Below are 25,818 nucleotides of genomic sequence, written 5' to 3'. Positions count from 1 at the left end.
TTCGTGTAGCATTGTTGTTAGCTTTAGCGCTTGGCCAAAAATCCACACACGATCACTTCTGAAGGACGGAAAGAAACATAGCCAAGCTCTTGGGTACTTTCCCATCAAATCTACTTATTCAACTACAAATCCGTCTTTATATCAGGTAAATTATGACTGGATGATCTTTATTTGTGAGATCCTAGGCGTGTTTTGTATCCCTGTTGTCGTTTTAGGCCGTATTTGCTCGCGTTGTTCTGTCTCTTCGCAGGGGAAACATCACGTATGGCGCTCTTTACTCCAAAAACCCGCGCCTGTCATGACAATTTACACATTTAAAGAGAAATAATCACATTTTATGAACTTAAATCGCAAAATCCACACCGTACACTTTTATTTTTACATCGGTGACGTTTGTTTAGCCACGTTTAAAGGCCTTACGGAAATTTTCAAGCACTTTTACTGTTCGTAGTAAAAGATGTTTTTAGTTATAGCGTGGGGAAACTAGAGTAACACACCCCCTTTAATTCAAAACTTTGGAGGAGAAATGCACTTTATCTTTCGGGTTGTGTAGGGGGTTTCCAGCCACGATTACACCACCTAGGAGTCAAATATTACTTAAAACATTTGCAGGAAGAGGTAATACAAGATAAAATAATGAAAATGTTATGTTTATTTGTGGAGTGGGTAAGGATTTGTGGGGAGATTGTGCTCTTGTGAAGGCGCCGCAGTGAAAGCCTGGCCCTGCGATCGTAATGGCAGAAATGGCTCAATGAATACGTCGCAGTTAAAATCTATTGTGGATTTAAACAAGAATCATATGCATTTCCTGCATTTTAAACACTTAATATGCATTTCCATACCTTATTTTAAAATTATATCCTATTATAAACACCACATTCTTAACATGAATTGGCAGTACATAGCAAGGTTTTAGCTACTCCTTTCCACAGATAAAATTTTAGATATTATAGAACATATATGACATATTACCAAGATAATATTTAATTAAAAGCGTGCCTTAAAGGGGAGTGGGGACATCTTGTGATACAAAGTAGAGCAGTAAGCTGTGTGCTCCTGGTATGTCTTATAAAACAGTCATTACAGTCTCTTCTGGTGCATTTTCTGTGTAAGATAATCCCAAAAAGAGACTGAAAGTTGGGATAGTGGAGGTTTTGAAGTAGGGCCAGAACAGGCTGTTTGCTGGGTTGGAAACATGTTGCATCATTTTCAGGAAAACTGGTCACAAGGGACTGTTCCATTGTGCTGTGGGATAAGATTTTGATTTAAACATGTATTTTACAACTCAGTGTATTGTGTTGGGTTTGGCTGTGGAGATAGATGGGCTATTTTTAGTACAATGGAGTAGCCTAACCATTCTGAATTAGTTTTAATCTATGTTCTTCATATCTTGTTTTAAGATGATAACTTTGTGTTCTAACTGTACATTGTAAATATGTAGCTTTAGTCACTCAGTCAATATAAGAGGAGACTTGATAGGCCTATTCACTACATCATTGTTGCTTTTAAAATGAATGGCCAATTGTAAATCAGAAGATTAACATCTACAGTGAAAATACATGTTGTAATTTGATTACATTAATTACACATTAATATTATTCTTGGCAAATTCCCAAAAAATTGAAACAATGTAGATGCACCAAACAGGGTGTAGTTGTTCAATTGTGTTATGTTTTTTTAATTATTATGATTTATTGTGTCAAGTTGAGTATAAGTTTTTCAGTTTAATAGATTTTACTCGTGTACATGTCATAATCATGGCCCTATGTTTGTATATAAGAAAAAATGCAGCATGATGTAGTCCCATGATGTACCATTTGGAATAGGAATCTCTAGGTTCTTGCTGCTTTTATTATTTAGATTTGGAATTGTATTAAATTATCACTTAAATTACAACTAACTAGATGCCAATATAAAGATCAGATAAACAGTGGGTGACTGACATTTTGTCACTACCCTACTATGTTATTCATATCATCTGTTGTGTAAGGCTAGGTACTCTTCCATTTAAAAGATAAACACATCTTGAAAAACACATTGGATTAACAGTTAACAAGAAGGTGAATATATTTTAAAATTACAAGATATTTATTCACTCTTGTCCCATTTAAGTAACATAATAACACCTTCTGAAATTGGGAAGCAAAGCAGAAGTTGAGCTCAAATAATCAATACCATTATGCATTATTGCTCTGCATTCCTACTTGGTTATTCATATTGCATACAGATTTCTGCAATATGTTTCATTTGGATGTCTAAATGAATTTATTCTCTCTATTCGTGTACGTTCTGTCGTATAGAAATCGAAAGAAGCTGTGGTCATGTCGGGACAGAGGAAAGGCGCGTCGCCCCGTCTCCCCAAATGCGCTTTCTGCAGAACCAACCGGGACAAAGAGTGCGGCCAGCTGCTTCTGTCCGACGGCCAGAAGGTGGCAGCACATCACAAGTGTATGGTGAGCACGGCGCTATTGTCAATAATAGGACTTGAATTCAGAGACTTAAATTTGAATTTTAAAGGTGCTTTTTAGAGATGCTTGTTCTATAAACCATAAGATGCATTTTCTTTGAATATTTATTTGAATAATTATACAAAATTGCTCACAACAGAAAAAAATTAAGCCTCAAAATACATACTGTATTTTTTATTCATTCATCCTCTATGTTTACATAATTCTCCCTTTCAAGTCTTGATAATAAAATAGGAGCAATTATGAAATTAAATCATGTAATATTTAAGCTTCCCAACAGAAAACCTACTTTTGAAATTCCATGTTTGGGAGAGAAACCTACTCGAGCACCAGTGGCAGTGCAGTAAACAAAAGGAAGAAAAGTTCCCATTGAAAGCAGATTTGCTGTTCACATTAACTATACTGGTTTCATTTGATCATGGACAGGGAAAATAAACAGAGGACTATATTTTTGAGTGTATTTATTCAAATTTTAAAATGAAACTTCTTTTGATTTTTCTGTGCAGCTGTTCTCCTCGGCCCTGGTGTCGTCCCCTTCAGACAGTGAGAACATCGGAGGCTTTTCCATCAATGACGTGAAGAAGGAAATCAAACGTGGGAATAAACTGGTGAGTGTTCAGAGACATTTAAGTTAATGTTCACATCCTTGAATAGTGCCTGATGTTTTTATAGTCTTGTACACAATTTTTGACCCAGTGAAGCACATGTTCTTACCAATCTTCAGCAAGAGTGAATATCAGAAACACCTTTGTATCATATTTATTCAGAATTGCAGATAAAATGTGCTGAAATAAGACATTTTGCAACTGTATTATAACAATTTTGTAACCTTTTCTCTCAGATGTGCTCCTCTTGTCACCGGCCTGGAGCTACTATTGGCTGTGACGTAAAAACCTGTCGCAGAACATACCATTATTACTGCGCGCTGAAGGACAAGGCTCAAACTAAAGAGAATCCATCACAAGGAATTTACCTGTGAGCTATTTTAGGAGCTATAAATAGAAATATGGCATATCAAAGGTTTAAGGGTTTGAATAATTTTGTGTTTGTTTGTGATTATAGCGTTTATTGTCGCAAACATCGGGATGCATCGCTGGAGAACGCAGAAGAAGGTAACGAAACAACACAATACATAATATAGTTTACAGGTCCTCTCACATATAAGAGAAATGGACTACATATAGATGGTTGCAGCTTGTGGCGACTTTGCATAATTTTTCTTCTGCTGTTAAATCCGCATTACCTTTTACATTATGTGTGCATGTATTTTACTGTTATTTAGTCAAGTAAATTAGTAAACTCTTATTTACATTTATATAGTGCTTTTCACATATAGTCACAAAGTGCTTCACTGTAATCCGTTTTGGTAACCATTTCTCATCTAAAATTAGGCTGTGACCACAAAAACATCATTCTGCTTGTTTAGCAGTGAAACGTCAGCTTTTAAACTGAGTTGGTCCAGCAGTATGTTATAATGCTGTTACCTCCTCAAAAACAGACCCGGAGTTGTGTTTTGTTTCATTCACATGTGTTTGAGTAACCCTTTATTATCAGTCTGTCTGCATCTCCAAAGCTCAATATGCCATTCCAAATTGTGACATCATCTCATGTAATTTTCAGTTTTACAGCTACATTTTATCTTTTGTTCAGTAGTGACTGGCAATTCCAGGGCTGAAAACATCCAAATGATTGAAGGTGCTTGGAGTTTAAAAACACTGTATCCTCCACATGACATCACAATGTGGAACAATTTTCAGTTTGAGAAAAGTACTCTACTTGCCTAAATATACAGGGTTTGTGTGTCAAACATGTGCGAATGAAACAAAACACAGCTCCAGGTATGTTTGTGATGAAGAAACAATATTAAAACAGAGATCAGAAAATAGCAGAATATAAGCCCTTTAATTAATATAATATGTTTTGTTTTGTGTTTGTAGATGAAGCAGAGGGTGTGGCCAATGATTCAGACACCTCACCACCTCTGAGCAGAGGCCGTGGTCGGTTTGAGAAGTCTAAGACTAAGACCGGGTCCAGGGGCCAGTCTGAGGAGACCCGCTCCACATCCTCACAGGCAGCGGAGGAGGAGAGCTCTTCACATGTGAGACTCAAAACTGCACCATTTGATCTTATAAACACAGTATGAGAGAGAGATACTTTATTGATCTGAGGGAAATTCAAGTTTTACTGATACAAATTTCCACTGCTCTTCTCTGTCGCCTTTGTGTCTAAGTCAAAGGTCTCAGTGCAGTTTAATGTAAGGACTGATCAGGTAGGGTCAGCAGATCTGTGTCAGGGCAGTTTGAGGAGGAGGTGTTTCAGTTGGTTTCCCTCAGAGTGTTTCCTCTGGAAGGTCTCGGAATAATATAACTAATATATTTCACATATATAATAATTTACAATATGGAGGATTTCTCAGCAGTGTAATGTGTGACGTGCTTACAGCACTGAATGTCCCTGTCCAGCCTCATGACCCATTACTAATTGTCAATAAAGTTACAAATGAAGCCAGATTTGCCTTAGGTCAATGAAAAAAACCTTTATTTACTTGTTTACAGTAGACATTCAAAAGTGGGAGCTATGAGGCACTGAGCTGGGGTCAAAAGATGATTTTAAGATTTTTTACACTGTATTTAATCAGTTATTTTATTTATAACAATATGTTTCAGTGAAATGGGTCTTTTAACACAATAAACTAAAACAAGTTTTAGACTTTATATTATGGTTATAGTTGGCTAATTTTAGCTTAGGTACAATTATGACTGATGCAGATCATGGGTTTCTAACAAAGGACCAGTTGTAGCTATAATGTCATTTAGCTTTATTATGCTGTAATAATCAGGAAAATGTTGAATCTTTTGTGTATTGTATTTTAAGAGAGACCGGTCGCCCCTGAGAGCCAGTCCAGCAGATGGACTTCAGCGCTGTGGGTTCTGTCATGCCGGAGATGAAGAAAATGAAACCAGAGGCGTCCTGCACACAGACAACTCCAAGAAAGTGGCCGCTCACTACAAGTGCATGGTACGATATACTACTGACACTGGACAAAGAAGATTAGATGAACTTGGTATTCTTTATAGCCATTGTTTATACTGTTCTACATCATAGCATCATGGTATATTATACCATTTTAGATAAGACAGGAGAACCTTTATTTGTCCCACAATGGGAAATTTCAGTGTTGCAACGTACAGATCAAGAACAGAAGGAGAGTATATTTCATGAAAGATCAAGATAAATAAACTATTAAAACAGACTTGAATCTAACTAACACTGTACAAGTAGAGCAAAATTACAAGATATTATTATGTAAAATAAATGGCTATGAATATGATAATGCAGCAGACGGACATAATAAATAAGTTTATCTTAGAGTTTGTCAGAAGCAAAAAAAATAAGAATTAAGGTTTGTTTGACAAAAAATTATGGCTGTAGGACAAGATCTGAGCATCCCTGCTGTGGTCAGTGTGAACGACAGGTGCTTAAATCCTGGTTTAATCCTGGCTCAGATTAGACCTGGTTTAGTGCACCTTGTCTCTGGCCTATTATTGGGTGCTTAGGTGGTCTTAATGCTGGATACATAATCTACTACATAAAACAGTACTAATGAATTGACATGTCCATTTTATTCTATCAGCTTTTTTCATCTGGAACAGTGCAGTTAACCACAACATCACGGGCCGAGTTTGGAAACTTTGACGTAAAAACAGTCATTCAAGAAATCAAAAGAGGAAAGCGAATGGTAAATAAAAAAATATTTCTCAACATCTAAACAGTATCACTTTGTTTTTAAATGTTGGAAATATTTTTTGTTTTTCCAGAAATGCACCCTGTGCAGTCAGTTGGGGGCGACAATAGGCTGTGAAATCAAAGCGTGTGTGAAAACCTACCATTATCACTGCGGTCTCCAGGACAAAGCAAAATTCATTGAAAACATGGCGCGTGGAATTTACAAGTAAGATCTTTATTTAAATCAATGTAACACCTTACCTTTTTACAACTGAATATAAGGTTTATAAAAATGTCTGTTGTTTTTATCAGACTTTATTGTAAAAACCACAGTGGAAACGAGGAGAGAGATGAAGAGGATGAAGAGAGAGAGAATCGAAGAGAGAGAGCAGCCAACGAACAGGCCACAGCCACACAAGTCAATGGCAATAACTAGGTAACTGTTAAAGGGGCAGTACCTGAAAAGAAATATGTCCTTTTAAAATTGTTATGATATATCTGTACTAGAGCAACTGATGGCCAATGACCTCCGCCGATATGTTTTGGGTCGATATGTAGAGCCGATTTAGGAATTTTTTTCCCAAATTATCAAGTTAAAATTTACTACAGACTCATCCACAATTTTCCTTTACTACAAAATGAGTAGAGACCAGTGTAGTCACATTTTTCCAGTACCCTCTTTGGACTTCATTGTTCAAACAAAGATTTATGCATATATTTCATGTGTATTTCGGCTGCTGGTTGGGCAAACCAAAATATCGGCCTCTACTGTAGATTTATGGCCGATAGCTGATACACTAAAAAGTGCAAATATCGGCCCAATATATCTGCCAACCGATATATTGGTCTATCTTTAATCTGTACTGTTTACTTAATTACAAACAAAAATATTGTTACAGCCCCAAGATGATTGCAGACCACTGACTCAATGACAGTGGTACAGGTATGACTGGTCATTCCTTTGGAGGTAGTCATTTTGGTTAGCCTATTACACTTTAATATGCGTATGTTTTTAAATTGTTAACATGTAACATAAACCTTTCGCTTTAAATATAGTGGGAAACTGGATCTTATCACGATTATAAATTATCTGGTTTAACCTACCACCTGGGATTTTAAATAATTATTTTTAACATGTGATAATAATGGGTAAATCTTTGAGACTTCAAATGTCATACTGAAATGGTAGATCCTACTTCAATGAAATACTGTTTTTTTTCTGCAGGGGACCAGACCAGTGAGGGATAGAAGATAGGAAATATTTTTATACATTAAATATGTTCAAAATCATGAACTACAACTTTCCACCTGTCTTTGAAATGGCTCATATTCCCCAGAATGCACCTGAACTCTTCACAAATTCCACAGCATTTGACAGCTGACGGGTTGAAGTAAACGCAAGGCAAAAATGACTCTCTATTTACCAACATCAATAATGCCACGGATATTGGGACTTAAATGGACTATAAAATGGCTGCCCTTTGTCCTAATAGATTCAAAATAATAACCTTCCTCTTCTTGTTTCCTAAAGGACGCTATATTTCGCGGTTTGTTACTTAGTGTGTCTATAAATGTGCTGTTTTTGTATGTGTAATCATGTCTTAAGCCTCATGTTAGCCTCTCTCCTTTCTATGTAAAACTTTTCATAAATGAGTCATTTTTGAATTGCATGCACTTGGGTTTTTCACTGCAAAGATTGTTGTTTTTTTATTTGGCCACTAAAGGGCAGTGTATAGCTCTTTCACGTGGAGTTTACCTGATGTACTTGTATCTAAAGATTGTATCCTTGATTGGAAATAGAAAGATTTTATTTTACACATTTACTCAATGCTTCAGGTGTCTTTTTTGAGAATGTTTCTAGGCAAATTTTGTTAGACAGAAAGAAACTGTTTTTTTGGCTTTGAAAAGTGAGGAATTTCACACAGACAATAGAAATTTCTGTCCACCTGTTGGGATTTCTTGACATGTTTTGACATTTCACACATTTTACTCCTCGGACAACATTTCAGTAAAAGGTACATTTCTAAAACTTACCATTTGCAGAAGTGTGGTTTTAGAAAGAAAGTATATTTATGTAAAGCTGCCACATGTAAATAAACTGGCAGACCCAACCTTGTTGCATTCTCACATATCACCTTTAGAAGCCATCTATGGTACTGCAGTTTGATAGTGTGCTGGTGACAAGAAGACCAGAGAGCACAGGTGAGCGTGAACACAGGACAGCTGAGGGGAGAACAGGTTTTACATCTGTCATCTATGGGTGAAAAACATCAAATAAACTTATGAATGGTAGGTTTAAGATAGCTTTGGATAATTATTCCAGTTATAAAACACTGGATTGGGTACGTTAACCTGGCTCATGCCAAATTGATATGAGAGAAAAGCACAGACACCTCTGTGCACAAATGTGCAAAGCCCTTACATTCTGCATGTTTTTAACAAATGAAATAGTCCATATTGTCTGTAAAATAGGCTGAAGTATGTCTGTCTGCGTTGCCATGTTTGTTTGGCTTCTGCACGAACCTCAGTGCTGCTCTGTGACTGCTCCGCCCAACCGATTGACCTTGCAGCCGGCGCCTGCCAAGATGGACTTTAGTGAGTTTGCGAACTCACAAATATCGCTTGAATCGTAATTCTGTGTATTCTGTGAATTAGCTGATATCATATGTGTCATTGATATCGTATGTGTCATTGGCATTTTGCACACTGTTGTTGTGTCCTTAAGCAAGGTACTTCCCTTGCTTTATAGCCTATGTATGTGTTGTGTGATCGGTCAGAGGAGCCGATGGCCCAGATTAGCCCAACCCAAGGCAGCTGTGGTTACAGTACAGATTTAAGTAACTTGGTGTAGCTGTGAATGAATAATGTTGAACCTGCATATTTCTATTAGTGACTAGAAACTTCGGATTTTGTGTATTATAACAAAAATGTATATTATATATTTTTGGCTTATAGACTATTGTGATAATTTGAAACCTATGTTTTTCATCATTACCCTGTGTGGCTTCACTTGCCCAAACCTGGGCGGGTTTTTTTCCTTTACCCCTTCTGTGATTGGCCCACGGGGAGCTGTACGTCATCCCCCCTAACAGCACGCACGTCTCGGCGGCTTGGAGCTCAGTAGAACCCACCGGAGCTCGCCCACCGCTGCAGCCCCGGGAAAAGCGTCTCTCCGACCACAGCTAGCAATTTCCATGTGTCTACAGCAAACACAAGAGTAAACGATCCACGTATATTGTTTCACACCCACGTCTTTTAACCTTTTCCGTATAAATTTCACGGCTGAGGTCACGTAAACGACATGGCGACCTCCAGCTCCTGTGTTGTTGTAAGTATATTTTGGATTTCCAGAAATACTTGGGGGTTGTGGAATTATTTGGTCTATGCGCATTGCTGACAGCTGTCCTTTTTGCTAAATTTCTGTACTTTCGATCGCTGGTATAGCTCATTACATAACTGAAATACAATTGAAATACCTAAACTTGTGGGCACGTTTTGTTGAGTGACAATGCTCTCTGTAGCGTGGCCTGTTGTTGAATAGACTAAACACGAGTTGCCCACGTTTTTGCGTACCGTGAGAATGAACGAAGGAAACCAGAGCACGTGATTTAAACTGTAATATCTTAATAATAACCACTGTTAACAGTCAGTGTGTTTTACTTTGGAATAAAGCTAGACATGTTTCAGTATTGTTGTTTAAGGGCATGTTGAAGGACCACTCTTAATTAGCTTATTACGGGAAAATAGATAGCAATACAACTCCTGACGCAAGGTATTATGTAAGTAGAGCATGCACGTAATGAAATATCCATGATGTACTATTAAACTGGTATGATGTAGTCATTTTTGATTTGTTTACATTTTGAATAAAGCTTTAAAACTACAAAAGAGGAATTACCTTGTAGGGTTGCAGAGAACCACCTCTTACTTATGTCTATGGAGATTAGGGATGTGCAAAAATATTAAAATATCAATATATAATATCGTTTAATGTGATGATACAGTTACAGTATCAGCTGCTGTATCAATATATCGCCTTGAGCATTTTTTGGTATATTTTACTAAATTATTTTGTTACAGCGCTACAGTTTTGTTGTTTGTTCAGAGGAACACGTTTGACATTTTCACATTTTGATAATTAAAATGGGTGTGCTTAACTTTGCACAAGAAGTGGTTTAACAAAGACTTTTAGTATCACAGCCATAATTTAGCTTTTATTTTTTTATTGAACTGTGTTGCATCGTATTGAAATATATAGTATTGCATCATATCAAATCGTAAGCTCTCTGTATCAAGATATGTATGGCATTGTGGCCTGTGTATCAATCAGTATAGAATTGGCAACTTCTGAATGATACCCCGCCCTAATGGAGATGATACTGCCTTGCCTATAATGTCTCACAGTATGGCTTTAAACATACTGTACATTTTGCATTTATTCATTTACAGTTGTTCTCAAAATTACCTTGAAAAACAGTTTCCACAGAGCTCACCTGTAGGCTAGTATGTCACCATGGAGGTAGGTAAGTTCAATGGCAGACTGGGAAACATTCAAGACAAAGTAATGAAAATCACTGCAAAGACAAGCAGGTGAAGGACCCTCAGCACCATCCCAAAAAGTTTAATAATGGTCATTTAACTCCAAATACACATTGAACAACCGAAGAAATATTCGTTGTTGGGAGCTTTACTGAAATGTCAAAATAGTCTTAACACCTTCCCTAGAGACGGCAGTGAGCTTGTTTATTGAGCTTCACCTTGGAGACAGTTAGGGCACTCAATATTATTCCATACAAGGTTTTCTACTGCTATTTAATTCTTTCTTCACTCTTCAAAAATGAAAACATGAACAATAATTTTATTACAGAGATACAACTTTGTATTATTGATCTTGTTGTTTTATACCAAAAAGTCTCGACCAAATACTATAGAGACGGGATGTGGGTTAAGTTTCAATTGGTTTGGTGTGAAATAAGCTCTTATGTACTTCACTACTGAGAGACTCATAAGTTACACAGAACAAGAACAAGTTTGTACAGTTGTATAACAGTGATGGGCAATATTGACAAGAATTATTTCTTTCGTCTCCTTGTTTTGCAACTTGAGTATTCAATAGGAATATGCTAAAATGTCTTAGTTGAGGGATTTGATGTAAACATGGGATGTTTGTTTTTTCATGGCTGATACCGATTTAGAATTCAGGGCAACCTATGGTAAAATAGCTCTGCTGATATTTTTGGGCTGATATGTGGAGCCAGTTTTGATTATTTGTCTTTATTTTGTAATATAAATGTACTAAAACCTCTCAAACCAGTAAGAAAGCTTTGTAGTCACACTAGGTGCTGTTATCTTTTAATATAATCTCTTGTTAATATAAAGCTTTATCTCAAGTTTGAAATATCGCACAAAGCATGATTGGACCATGAAATTAAACTATACTATGGGACAATATTTTCAATATTTTGATTTTGCATATCTATAGAACATTTGCAATATTGAATTTTTTTTCAGTATATCTCCCTCTAACTGTATTGTAATATCACAGTTTCTTGTAGTGAAGACTTTTAGTTAAACAGTTCATAATTTTGTCTTCTCTCAAATGTTCAGACGTTTTAAAGCATTAAACCCCCTTACTAATCGAAGGTGCCAGAAGTTACCCGGAAAGTTAGCAAGCTGTGGGTTTCTGCCTGTCATAAAACATTGTCAAACATGAACTTCTGTTATCTCCAAAACCTCAAGGTCAGTTTTACAGTGACCCCAGAGCAATTGGCACATTTTGTCCTTGTTTAACTTTTCAAACAGGACTTTAAAGAGAAGAGAAGGTATCTGCTGCTTGTTGTTCGTTATTTTGACTAAATTGAGTGTTGACTCATTTGGCAGTTAAGAGTTTGTATTGTGTTAATGACCAAACATATGGCAGGACAGATGGATTTTATATCCTTATTAGTAGATTTTATTTAATCTGTAAGTAATTAGAAAACAGATATTTGATTTTAAAAGATGTATTTTTACTATAGTTCTTCTTTTGAATTGGATAAGAGGAACCACTGGCTAAAAAAAGCAGTAACCTCATTGGACTGTGATAAAGCCTGTTCTGTGGCCTTACAGTAAATGGTTATGTCATTCAAAACTTTATTTACACCCATAGGTTTATAGTAGTAAAACAGATACTACTTGATTACTTGTGTGTGCAGATCTCTGATTAAAATTATTTATTAAAACACGTGTGCAATAAAGTCATATGGCATGTGTACCTACCCGAAGCCTTTGACATATATTTATGGTTCTAACCTACATTTTCTTTTCTTTTTTTATATGAAGATTCCCTCACTTTATCTTTATCTGGGTCAAATAATTTATCTCATACTCACAAGCTTTTCACAGTGTAATGACTAACCCTACCCCAGTGGCTTTTGAAAGATTTGCAATACTGCTTTTATGTTCTTATCAATTAAACATAAAAGATTTCCGTAGAAAGTTTACAATCCTCTAACCCTTACATATGGCTTCCTGAACTGAGCAGGATTTCTTATCTTTTATTTCTATCAGATGTCCTCAAGCTGTATTGCATTAGCTTCATCTGTGTCATATGTATAAAAACTCATATCCACAGGCCTTTAAGTTAAAGGTGCACTATGTAACTTTTTGTTTAGTGGTCACCTGCTTGTTTCTATGGATAAGCTGTAATTCTGTGTGGAATGTCCTACAATTTTAAACACCTCTACCTTATACTTATTAAATTACAGATGGTTTTATAGCTCAGAGGGCTGGGTATTATTAAGAAGTTGCCGATACGATACAGACCTCGATACATAGGCCACAATATTATACATACTTCGATACAGTGCACTTTCGATTCGATACTCTATATTTCAAAAGGATTCCATACTGTTCAATAAAAAATAAACGCTAAATCATAGCTGTGATACTAAAAGTCTTTGTTAAACCACTTTTGCAAAGTTCATATGAAAAACACCAAGTTTAATCATCAAAACAGTGAAAATGTCAAATGTGTTGCTTAAAGCAGTTTCCTTTCTCTAAACAAGCAACAGAACTGTAGCGCTTTAACAAAATAACTTAGTAAAATATACACACAAAAAACCAACCTCTTGGCGATATATTGATACAGCAGCCCACGATAACGATACTGTATCATCAAATTAAATGATATTATATATCGATATTTCAATATTTGTGCACACCCCTAATTCTGACTGTGAGTGGGGTCATCTTCATGGAAAAAGCATTTGATGGACCCTCCACCATAAAAGTTACACAATTCACTTTTAAACAATAAAATGTATGTAAGAGCGTTATACAATATATATCTCTACTAAACTTACCGTTTGACCTACATCCTTGGCTGTAAACTAGGGCTGCAAGATTAATCACAGTTAAATGTAAATCTCAATTTGAATGAATGCAGTTGGCAAATTGCAAAGGCTTCAAGTTTTGAAGTACCAATTTCCTCCACACTAAAGAGTATGTCTTATTCTGCTCTAATCCTGTAGTTAAGATCTATACAAACATGTTTTGAAATGTGATTCTTGTCTTACTTTGTCAGTTAATATTTCAGTTTTTGACAATTCTCCTAGGCTTGTTTAAAATGTATCCTATTATTAAAGTATAAATTACAAATCTAATCACAATTATATGTTTTTCACAAACTGTTTAGCCTTAGAAAGAACATTACTAACTCATAATCTCAATCGATAGAAGTAAAAGATTCCATGTTTGATAACTGTGTTTAATATTGCGTTATTCTGCCAAGCTGTAGGTTATATTAAAATAAGTTCAGTTTAAAAAAAAAAAAAAGAAAGTAATTTCATTTACATGTCAAACAAAAAACTTGACAGACTAAACCAAAACTGACTCAAGTAAGGAAAATTGTGAATAAAATCTCCCTTTTTGTGAATTTTTCACAGGGGCCCTCACGATTCAATGCGATATATGGCTCACAAAATTATATTATCACAATATGGTGATACACGGGATAATCTATATATTTCATATAATATTCTGCAATATATCACGATTTTTAAGAACAAAATACATTTTAACAACAGTATTTCTTTGTTAAACCACTACTTGTGCTAAGTCAATATATAATAAACGAATTGCAACCATTAAAACTGTGAAAATGTCAAATGTCGCATGAACACATTTGTTTTCTCTGAAAAAAACATAAAAATTGTAGCACTGTCACAAAATAATTTAATAAAATATACCAAAAAAAAAACTTGTATATCAATACAGCAGCCCACAATAACGATACTGTATCACCAAATTGAATATCGCAATATATATACTGGTATATACAATTTAGATATTTTTGCACACCCCTAGCAGAAAGTAGTAAAAATAAAGAAATAAAACATTGATTGACAGGGTGTGTCCAAACTTTTGACTGGTGGTGTATTGCACAGCCTTTGTAAAGACATTATACAATATTCTGAACTAAACTAACCCTTTGACACACATACTTGGCTCTACACATAGTAGTTTTTCTTATCTTTTAGCTGAGGCTACTCTCTGTCACATGATTCTTGTTACTGTCTGAGTTCAGGCTCAAGTCACTTTCACTACATTAAAACTTGATGCTTCAATGGTTTTTAGTGCACTTTCCCATGTACTCGTTGATGGCATTTTTAATCATTAACTTTGTCATTACATTACATTACATTACAAATATAATAACTGTAGTTTCAGATGCAGCATTATTTAATTGCTTCCTCTCTGTATTTTCTAGTTTTTCCGTTCCAGTTACTCACTGTTAACTGTGCTGTGAGAGTAACTTTATCACTACCTTGGAAGTATATGTTTTGGTCAGGTTTGTTTATTTATTAATTAACACAATTATAAAGACAGATATAAATAGATAGAATTGCAAAAGAGGAGCATTGCAAAAGATACATTTTCCAAAATGTATTTTGCTATGGATCCTACTTGGACGACTGAGCGATTACACAGACTGAATACTTATACTATAATATATACTAATATAGAATAATACTAATCTTCGTTTAGTCACCTCTGCTTTTTTTAAACACTAGATACACAAATACTGAATACCTCTCTAGCTTCAGACTTTGGGATACAATGAGAATAAATAAACTCTTAAGTAATTACCTACTTTAAAACAAAAATATTACCAATGTGGTATTCTAATTCTGATTGATGTCCCCAATATTGATTCATGATCAAATGAGTACTATTTAGATACTAGTTTTAGTCTTGATTAGTATCTTGGTCTGGAGATTTTTTGTCCACCCCAGTGGCAGCTCTTCTGTCTCTCCCATTGCAACAGTGCTGTGTGGTACCTGTTACGTAACCCACATCCAGACACATCCATCATGACAGTAGTGATAACTAGGGAAGTAACGCTATCCAAATCTCTCGGTATGATATTATCTCGATATGCATCTCTCAATATAATATTTATTGCAATAAGAGAGGCTAATACAATTGTAGATAGGTTACTTATTGCCTTTAATATACACTGACAAGATTTTGGTGTGAATTATTATTATTATTATTATGGTCATAATCCCAAGAATTCAAGCAAAAGACATGAACGGTGGTATATGTAGTTCTCTATTTAGCTGTTGCTACTATTAAACAATGTATTTAATAGGGCTGGGTATCATTCAGAAGTTGCTGACATACCATACATAAGCCACGATACAATACATATTTCGATAGAGTGAGCTTATGATTTGATTTGATATGATTCAATACGATGTATTTCAATATATGATACACGATACGGTGCAATAAAAAATAGGCTAAAGGCTAAATCATGGCTGTGATACTGAAAGTCTTTGTTAAACCATTTCTTGTGCAAAGTTAATATGAAACACGCCCATTTTAAACATCAAAACAGTGAAAATGTGTTGCATAAATAAGTTTCCTTCCTCTAAACAAGCAATAAAGCTGTAGCATTGTAACATAATAATTTAGTAAAATGTACCAAAAAATACTCTTGGCGATATATCGGTACAGCAGCCCACGATATCAATACTGTATCACATTAAACAATACTATATATCGATATTTCAATATTTTTGCACACCCTTAGTATTTAAGCAAAGGAACTTGTAATTTGATATATTGTGACAGCCCACGATATTACTGTGTGATTTTTGGCAATACGATATCATGATATTTTGGTTATTGTTACATCCCTAGTAATAACATAACTTGTGTTATCTGCCTCCTCTGTTATGACATAAATGTGTTCATATTGATAAACCTGTGTGTGTCCGGTTTATTTCCAGATCAGCGATGAGGAGCAGGGGTATGACCTCGACCTCTTCTGCATACCAAAGCACTACGCCGGGGACCTGGAGAGAGTCTACATCCCACATGGACTCATACTCGACAGGTGAAGCCGTCTGGAAACAGTATCCACACTGACTTTGGGCCCAATCTTGCCCCCGATCTTAGCACTAGCGCAAGTGTGGGGCGTGGAGCTCTAACCAAGAGGTGTGCTGTGCCTGAATATCAGGTTGAGTGGAGCAGACTAGGGCCGTGGTGGGACGCGTTCAGTGAATTGCCAGACTCATAAAAATAAATATCAAACTGATCCACTGAAAAACACATGTAACATGCTCAAGACTTCTTTTATTTGGAAATGTATTAGGATGATGAATGCTTAACATTCATAACATGTTCGTGTGCCATGTGGATGCCCTCCTGCAGCAAAGCACAGCCTCTCGCCTGCTTCCTGTATCAGTTTAGCTTTCCTCTATAGTCTACTGTCCCTGACAAAAGTCTTGTCGCTTATCCATTTTGTAGAAGCAAAAGCTTATAACCTGACTTTAAATTAATCGATTGGTTTTAGAAATGTCTCATATGAAAGCTAAAACCCTCCCAAATTATGCTCAATATACTAAAATAAATTTGCTTCACTGAAGAAAGATTGATCATTTAATGAACACAGAAAGGTCAGATTTTGGCAAGACAAAAGTCTTGTCGCCTTGTCATATGATGCACCCAATCCTAGATTACAGCCTCACCTGTGATCAGTTACTGATCAGTCAATTAGTGGGTGTGTATAAAAAGAACCCCAGCACACCAGACCTTCATATCAACTGCAACTTGACCTCTGACAACATGCCTAAGATCCACCCTGAGACCAAAGCGTTAATTATCAAGAGGCTGAAGACCAGATCCACTGCTGAGGTGGCTGACACCTTCAATGTGTCTCAGCATCAAGTTCAAAGAATAAGAAAAAGATCTGAAATGACTGGAGATGTTTTTGACAAACCCAGGTCCGGCAGACCCCGCAAGACAACTGCTCTGGAGGACCGGCCTGGTCACCTCAAGTCCCTGTGTCAACCAGAACAGTTTGTAGAATTCTGTCTCGAAATGGCCTCCATGGTCGAACCAGTGCACAGAAACCAGCACTAAACAAAAGGCAATTAAAAAAACCGTGTGGCATTTGCCAAGGCCCACAGCCTGCTAAAAGGATGGACACTGGAAAAGTTGCAGAAGGTGGATTTCTCAGATGAATCCTCGGTTGAATTACATCACAGCCACCACAAATATTGCAGGAGACCTACCAGAGCCTACATGGATCCAAGATTCACCCAGAAAACAGTTAAGTTTGGTGGCGGAAAAATCATGGTCTGGGGCTCCATCCAGTATGGGGGTGTGCGAGACATTTGCAGGGTGGAAGCAATATCAATAGCCTAAAATATCAAGAAGTATTAGCTCCTCTTACATTCCCAACCATAAAAGGGGTCAAATTTTGCAGCAGGATGGTGCTCCATCGCATACTTCTATCTCTACATCAAAGTTTCTCAAGGCGAAGAAGATCAAGGTGCTCCAGGACTGGCCAGCCCAGTCACCAGACATGAACATCATTGAGCATGTCTGGGGTAGAATGAAAGAGGAAGCATGGAAGGCAAATCCAAAGAATCTTGATGAACTCTGGGAGGCATGTAAGACGCTTTCTTTGCTATTCCTGATGACTTCATCAACAAATTGTATGAATCATTGTCAAACCGCATGGATGCAGTCCTTCAAGCTCATGGAAGTCATACAAGATATTAAATATGGATCTCACAGCACCACTACTTCATTCACTGACATTATGCAACATATTTTTGTATTTGAAGTAAATTATTTGTTCAATTTTCTGTAGGCGACAAAACTTTTGTCTTGCCAAAATCTGACCTTTCTGTGTTCATAAAATGATCAGTCTTTCTTCAGTGAAGCAAATTTATTTTAGTATATTGAACATAATTTGGGAGGGTTTTAGTTTTCATATGAGACATTTCTAAAACCAATCGATTAATTTAAAGTCCGGTTATAACCTTTTGTTTCTACAAAATGGATAAGCGACAAGACTTTTGTCAGGGACTGTATATTAATCTGGTTCTTTACAAAAGCTGCTCATTCACGTGAGGCAGTTTACAGTGCTGTCCTAAAGTGTGTTTTCTTTATAAAGTTAGTTGCCAGTAGGTAGGCTACCATCAAAACCATAGAAAACTGCAGAGCCAACACCGGATTCTGACAGGGATCAGCACGCGCAGACAGCTTGCGGCTGTGACAGTGGAGTGGAGTAGACGCATGTCTCGTATGTGCTGCTCTCTTCATCAGCGGTCAGTAGAGCTTTGTTCAACGGTTCAAGAGACATATAGTGCACATGAGCACTCTGATGTACAGACACCTGTGCATCCAGCTCTGGCCGCTAACATCAGTCAGTGTGTGCGGGGCAAATGCAGGTCGTTTAGTCACCCTCCTCGTCTGTTAATGGTTTAATCCAAGTCTGTGCGTAAAGCAGTTAAATCAGAAACATTTATATGACAATAAACGTATTCCATAATCCGCGAGACATCCACCTGTGTGGGACCAAATGCAGTGGACACCCTTGAGACGAGAATGTGAGCGGCGGTGGACACTCCTCAAGTGAAAGACTCGGTAGCAGACTGTCGGGACAGATGGGAGCGGGTGCAACCAGGGGGAGAGCAGCAGTCTGCAGATTTTTTGTGGGATGGGGAGCGCATGAGATAGACACTGGTCTGCTGCATAATGGGAGGAAAACAAAAGGAGGAACGCAGAGAAAACTAAAAAGGTTGACATGTGTGCATGTGCACGGGCTTACAGGGTAAGCGTGCTTGAGAGTGGTGCACGCTGAATGTTTGGAACCCAGCCAGTTCTGTCATGGCCCATCCAAAATTCTATATTCCTGGCACCTCTGCTGGGGTGTACTGGTGTGGCTCCGGAGCTGTTTTATGGTACCAATATGTCAGTTTTCCCCACATCCTCTTTGCTGCCTGGTAATGAGGCAAAGATTGCAGACATTACCCACACTGGCAGAGCTTTTAAACACTACAGCGGTCACAGATTGTTTGAGATGTCATCACTGTATTTGTACCATCCCACTCCAGCCTCCAGCAGCGATGTACAGTCCAACATGGACACACCCCCTCCTTAATGGTAGCGCTAGTGCTAAGATCGGGGGCAAAAACAGACCATGCATCTTATTCAAATACCACTACTTGGATTGCACATCAACTAATCAGATTAATTGAGACTTAGTAATTGTTAACGACTGACTTACTTAGACAAACTTTATTGATCCACAAGGGAAATTATTTGGACACAGTAGTTCATAGATCACAATATTGTATAAAAATAAAGAGCATAAATATAAATGGTAACAGTACATTCAAAATAAGAAGCAAAAAGAGACAGGTGTCAAATAAGGTATAATTATACAAATGTATATGCACAAGTAAAATATATGAACATAGTAATTCAAATACATCTTAGCTAGATACAGGATGTGGGTCAGGAGAAACAGTGCAAAGATGATAATGATGATTGACAGAACATAAGACATGACTGAACATATCTGATACATAAGGGTGAGTTTTTGTACGGTTGTATGGAGTATGGTATGAATGTAGTCCTGTATCTCTCACTGTTTGAGTGTAGCTGTGGGAGCCTAACATGACAACTAATTAATTAGACTTTATGTACAAAAAAATGTACAATAATGTATCAAAAAAATAACTAGTTGCGCGCCATTGTATGCCAAGGCTCTTATCAGCAAATTCCCTCATTACCTAAATGTATAAACCTCCTATAAGGGAAAACCCAGCACTCAATACCAGTATCAGTAGCCTAATCCCTAATGAAATCTTAACAAGAAATGACTATAATACAAATATCGATTTTACTGTGTATTTTGACTATTATTATTTATTGACTATATTATTTTTGAAGATCTGAAAACCCAGCCGTTATTGTTATTCAAATCCTGCCTTTTACCGCCCTCTTTACTGAAAGCCTGTCTGAGCAAGGGGGCTGACTCAGACGTAAGGAAACGGAATCTTCTGCTGAGTCACAGAAACCGAAGCTACTCTGTCAACCCCAAATGTCCCAGAGGAGGCAGGGTAACAAAGCAGAGCGTGAGGGGATTTTGGTTGTGGCTTGTGGGTGCATTTTAGTCGTATCCATCGGTTTCAGAATGATGCAAATCTAGCATTGTTTCCATAGAAATTAACAATTCCAAATGAACAAGCTGTTGATCTTTTCAATACAAAATAATTGAAAACACAACACATACTCAAAGCCACTCTCTTCATGTATTTATATTGGTGGAATATTAACAATTAGCTAAAGCAGACATAAAAGTTTCAAATTTTCAAGAAAAAATACAAAATGGATTTACACAACACGTTTTCAGGAGTCTGTGATCAATACGAGTGTTCATGGTCCTGTTTTCATCACACCCCTGGGGAATGTTGACAACAGCAGCAAAGTATCAACAGCGTGAGCCTCATTTTGGTCTTAAAATGTTAATATTAACCTCCTCTACATGATCCTGGTGTTTTTATTTTTGCTATTTTGTCTATTAAAAAGTCCTATTCCTAATAAGGAGCCTGGTTCCAAATTCGCTCCTATAACTGCTAGCATTGCAAGCTTCATGTGACTGGAGATGGAAAGCTATGGGTGACATCACACTCTCTTAGTCCACTTCTTTATACATGTATATAGTCTATAGCTACAAAACTGGAATTCCCCAATTGGGGGACAAATAAAGGTTATCTTGTCTTATAGAGTTATGTCATCATTATGTTACCACAGGGTCCGACCAGAATGTATTTTTTCTGTTATTCTCACATTTGTGCTTCTTGTCTCCTCACTTGTGTGCAGGACGGAGCGGTTGGCACGTGAAATCATGAAGGAGATGGGCGGGCACCACATCGTCGCCCTGTGTGTGCTTAAAGGAGGGTACAAATTCTTTGCTGACCTGCTCGACTACATCAAGGCCCTGAACCGAAACAGCGACCGCTCAATCCCCATGACGGTGGACTTCATACGCCTCAAGAGCTACTATGTAAATACCACACTGTGTAGGGCTGTGTCACTATGCAGGGCTGTAGTTGACTAAAGACATGTCCTGCAGATAGATTAACTGACTAAAAATGGGGCAAAATACAGATTTTGGTTGACTAATAAGACTTAATCTATGAATTGACTAAACTAAATGACTAGAGGCCCACAGCCCTAATACTGTGTAGTTCTGTAGTATTCTGTAGTATTATGTTAATGTTCCACTTCACACATTTTATCACACTCCTGTGATGAGTTCAAACACTCAACTGTCCATCTTGAACCTCTCCTGTGTCAGCGTTTGGGCTCGAGCCACACACGGAACAATTTTGGTTTGAGCAAAAGCCAAACAAATTAAGACAAACTGATGGATATTGAAAAAGGTGCAGAGGGAAGCGTTTTGTGCATGTGTGGACAGGAAGGACGTCTGTGCTTTTCTCTCAGTTGGATTTAACAAAGGTTTCATTTCTCAGTATGCTCCACTGTTGTGACACTTTGCCCAATCAGCTTGAATTGATCACTTTCCCTGATCACTTTCAATGAGAGAGATCTCATGTTGACGATGTGTAGAACTCAAACCAATCGTTTTGTGATTCATTGACTCCATGTTGAATGTAGCTCACCCCTTTATCTGTGATTTGTAATAGAAATGTGGTGTCCTAAGAATGTTTTTGTTCTTGCAGAATGACCAGTCAACAGGTGAAATAAAAGTAATCGGTGGAGATGATCTTTCAACGTTGACTGGAAAAGTACGATTTTCTTTCATATTTAAGAATCTATTGGTAAATGATTGCTTGTTCTAAAACTCTGTGTTTCTTCATCCCACCTGACTGCCAGGGAGCTGTATTGAAAGGACTGAAATGTCGCTGGCAGTTGTCCATAGTTACATTCTTTTAACGTTTCATTGTACAATCATATGTCTTCATATTGTCTGGTGCTACTCAGTTACATTATAAAACATAACTGTCCCTTTTACACTATAAATAAAATGTGCTCATTATTAATAACATTGTGTTTCTTTTCTCACACAGAATGTTTTGATTGTAGAGGTAAGTTTGTTTTTAGTATCATTTTGAAGTTCTTGATAAAACTTGGGTTTGAGCTTGATGTATTGTTTTTGTAGGATATCATTGACACAGGAAAGACAATGAAGACGTTACTTCAGCTTCTTAAACAGTACAATCCTAAAATGGTTAAAGTAGCAAGGTAAGACTACTAATAATGATGGACTATTTATTTTAAAACAACTTTTATTTTCTCATTTATGATACCACAATGACAAAAAGCTTTTTTTAAAAATTTATCTTACACTAGTTGTGATATAGATCAGCCCCATTATAACCCCATTGTTTTCATGAATCTGTTCCCTCTGTGTAGTTTGTTAGTAAAGAGGACGCCGAGAAGTGTTGGCTACAGACCCGACTGTGAGTTCAGAACAGTTAAACATGCATTTAACAAAGAATTGACAGAACCTTCATTTTTTATATATATATATATTTTGTTCTGTTTTGTTTTTACAGATGTTGGATTTGAAGTCCCAGACAAATTTGTGGTGGGATATGCACTTGACTACAACGAGTACTTTAGAGATTTAAATGTAAGTAAACAGCTCGACACTTGCTGGGTTAAAGATGCACTATGTAAGTTTTTGGTCTTAGTCTCGATGAAGATGTTATTGCTTTGCATAGAATGTTCCACGGTATGGCATTGAACTCCAATGGATATGCCACCAGCCCAATTGCACGTCAAATCTTTGAAGTGCTCCTGCTCACGTTATGAGTGCAGGTTTTTGAAAATAAGCAATTATCCCCTTGTAATTGACTAAATGCAAGATGGAGAAGATTAAGACCATACTGCACTCTCTGTTGTAGTAAAATTGTGGTAACTTGGTTGAATTTAAGGAGTCCTATTTGTGCCCTTATTTTGATGATTTTGGTATAAATGTAAATGTATAGTTAACCTCAGTTGTAAAAACTAATATAAAAATGTAATTGTTTAAGTCCAGTGGTGGAATGTAGCAAAGTAAAAGTAGTTAAATACTCTACATGAGTACAAATTTTAGGTATCTGTACTTTACTTAAGCACATTTTAAAGTGGATTCTTTTTTCTTACTTCACTTTATTTGAGAGAAGGTATCTGTACTTTCTACTCCGCTATAAACAGGACTGAAAACTAAAAGCATTTTTATTGTGCGAGCCCTGCTGAAAAGGCTGCGTGTTTATTTTTAACACATTCATATTAAAGTAAAGGTATCACATGAAGAAAACTACTGGTATCTGTACTTTTACTTGAGTAACAGTATTGAGTACTTCCACCACTGTTCAGTTTTATCACCTTTTACTAGATTCCTGATGTATTTATTTTTTTTACATGTACATTATTCATAGTTTTGACTTTTACAAATATAAAATCAGTCTCACAGCAGTCCACCTTCCTAAAATGCATTAACACATGTATTTTTGTCATTTCAACTTTTAATGCACTGCTTTTCTTCTCTTTTTCAGCATATCTGTGTAATTAGTGATACGGGGAAGGAGAAGTATAAGGCATAGAAGACCACACCAGTTTTACAATATTTTCTTTTGCAGCTATTTTATTTTATGACTGTACTTTTCCGTTAATACACCTTTAATTGTTTTTTTATCCACTAAGATTTAGACACAACTGTTTAGCTCTGGCACCATCACGGAAAGGTTTAAATGCATGAGACATCATCTTGGCCCTGGATTTAACAATGCTTTTATCGCCCCAACATAATGATTTCTAATAATTTGATAATTTATTAAGCTTAAAGCTGCTATGTTAAAGGTGCACTGTGTAACTTTTCTGGTGGAGGGTCTCCGTCACCTGCTTCTCTCCATCGATATATTGCCTGGAATGTTCCACAGTATGGCATTACATTTATTTATCTCTACAGAAATAGCAGATGACGCCATAGGGCCAAGTTACATGTCAGATCTGTGGAGAGGCCAGCCCACTCACATTTTAAGTCAATAAAAACCCATGTTATTGAGTAAATGCGAGGTGAATACGTTAATTGCCATATCGGGACATTCCTGACTAAGCAACAACATCTCTATGGAGACAAGCAGATGGCAGACATTCCACCTGAAAAGTTACACAGTGCACCTTTATAGAAGCATATCAAAAGACTTTTAATATTGATTTTATTGTTAATTATTCGTTTGTATCCATCAAAAAGCAGGGTACTCTTTATGTATATTTTGTGACTAAGAACCTTTACATATTGTGTAATTAATTAATTTTTTTCATGCTAAGTTGTAAAAGTGAGACAAATCTTTGGTGCTGTCCCTCATAAAAGACTATTTTGTGTTATACATTCATTACAATACAAGTTCACATGTATATTAAACTTTATTATAGTTTTGCTGCTTTTCAAATGTTGCTGGTCAGATATTCTCATTTAAGACAAGGGTTCCACTGCTGTACACTGTCACTGTTGAAATATTACGTGAAACCAAACATTAAATCTATACACCATTCTGTTTTCATTTTAGTTTTATATTACTGTTAATTTACTACCACATTTAATTATGCTCATATAAACAGCAAAGCCTTATTTAAAGGTCCTATATTAATCAAAATGCATTCTTGTGAGCTTTAAGACATGTTAGAATGTTGTTACTTCATCAAAAACATACCAGGAGTTGTGTCTTATTTTATTCACACATGAAATCCTTGATTATTACTCTGTGGTAATGTATTTAACAAAACACAACAGAGGCTTAGGCTACTGTTTGGTTAGATGTAGAAACACATACACAGTCCAAGGTAAAGTTAACATTTTATGCTCAATTTGTGGCATATTGAAGTGTGTATCTGTTTTATATATGAATTTCCTAATGTAAATGACTGAAAGGTTTGAAGTGTTAAAAAAGGTATGTACAACAAATTAGCGTCTTTACAGGCCCACATTATAAATGAGTATGTTCCTACTAAAGTAAAAAATACATGACCTACAATAAGGCCTTACTAAAACCTCTGTTTAGGTGTTTGATCTGAAAACTAAACCTATTCCCTGATTGATAATTGGACCAATTTGGTCTATTGCTTTGTTTATATTTGTGGCAACTGCTTCTGTGAGTCTGAAAATCCTCTGTATTGTTTTGGGTATAGCTATTTCAAAATGGCTTATGAGCCTAGTTATAAATATGCTACATGTTGGGGCCTACATGCATCATACATTGGTTAATTTTAAAATTACACTTGCATGCTCCTGTGAATGCAGAAACCCTGCGTGCACACGGTTAGT

General features: G+C 36.6%; 2 protein-coding genes across 2 annotated transcripts; both read left to right on the top strand.

Annotated features, from left to right (window-relative positions):
• Nucleotides 1–4: 4 nt before the first annotated feature.
• phf6 (PHD finger protein 6) lies at nucleotides 5–8,017 on the top strand. The gene is made up of 11 exons (XM_020917857.2): nucleotides 5–145; nucleotides 2,301–2,453; nucleotides 2,975–3,076; nucleotides 3,310–3,443; nucleotides 3,531–3,580; nucleotides 4,406–4,566; nucleotides 5,343–5,486; nucleotides 6,103–6,207; nucleotides 6,287–6,420; nucleotides 6,507–6,630; nucleotides 7,420–8,017. The coding sequence occupies exons 2-10, from the start codon at nucleotides 2,322–2,324 to the stop codon at nucleotides 6,628–6,630; spliced, it is 1,086 nt and encodes a 361-aa protein (XP_020773516.1). The 5' UTR covers nucleotides 5–145; nucleotides 2,301–2,321; the 3' UTR covers nucleotides 7,420–8,017.
• A 1,278-nt stretch (nucleotides 8,018–9,295) lies between these two features.
• Nucleotides 9,296–25,046, top strand: hprt1 (hypoxanthine phosphoribosyltransferase 1). The gene is made up of 9 exons (XM_020917846.2): nucleotides 9,296–9,522; nucleotides 16,472–16,578; nucleotides 21,366–21,549; nucleotides 22,229–22,294; nucleotides 22,577–22,594; nucleotides 22,669–22,751; nucleotides 22,923–22,969; nucleotides 23,066–23,142; nucleotides 24,050–25,046. The coding sequence occupies exons 1-9, from the start codon at nucleotides 9,496–9,498 to the stop codon at nucleotides 24,095–24,097; spliced, it is 657 nt and encodes a 218-aa protein (XP_020773505.1). The 5' UTR covers nucleotides 9,296–9,495; the 3' UTR covers nucleotides 24,098–25,046.
• Nucleotides 25,047–25,818: the final 772 nt, after the last annotated feature.

Source organism: Boleophthalmus pectinirostris, unplaced genomic scaffold (assembly GCF_026225935.1).
Source record: "Boleophthalmus pectinirostris isolate CB_2022bp ecotype Guang Dong unplaced genomic scaffold, ASM2622593v1 HiC_scaffold_23, whole genome shotgun sequence".
NCBI classification, from domain to species: Eukaryota; Metazoa; Chordata; class Actinopteri; order Gobiiformes; family Gobiidae; genus Boleophthalmus; species Boleophthalmus pectinirostris.
This window is presented reverse-complemented; position numbering and strand designations above follow the sequence as displayed.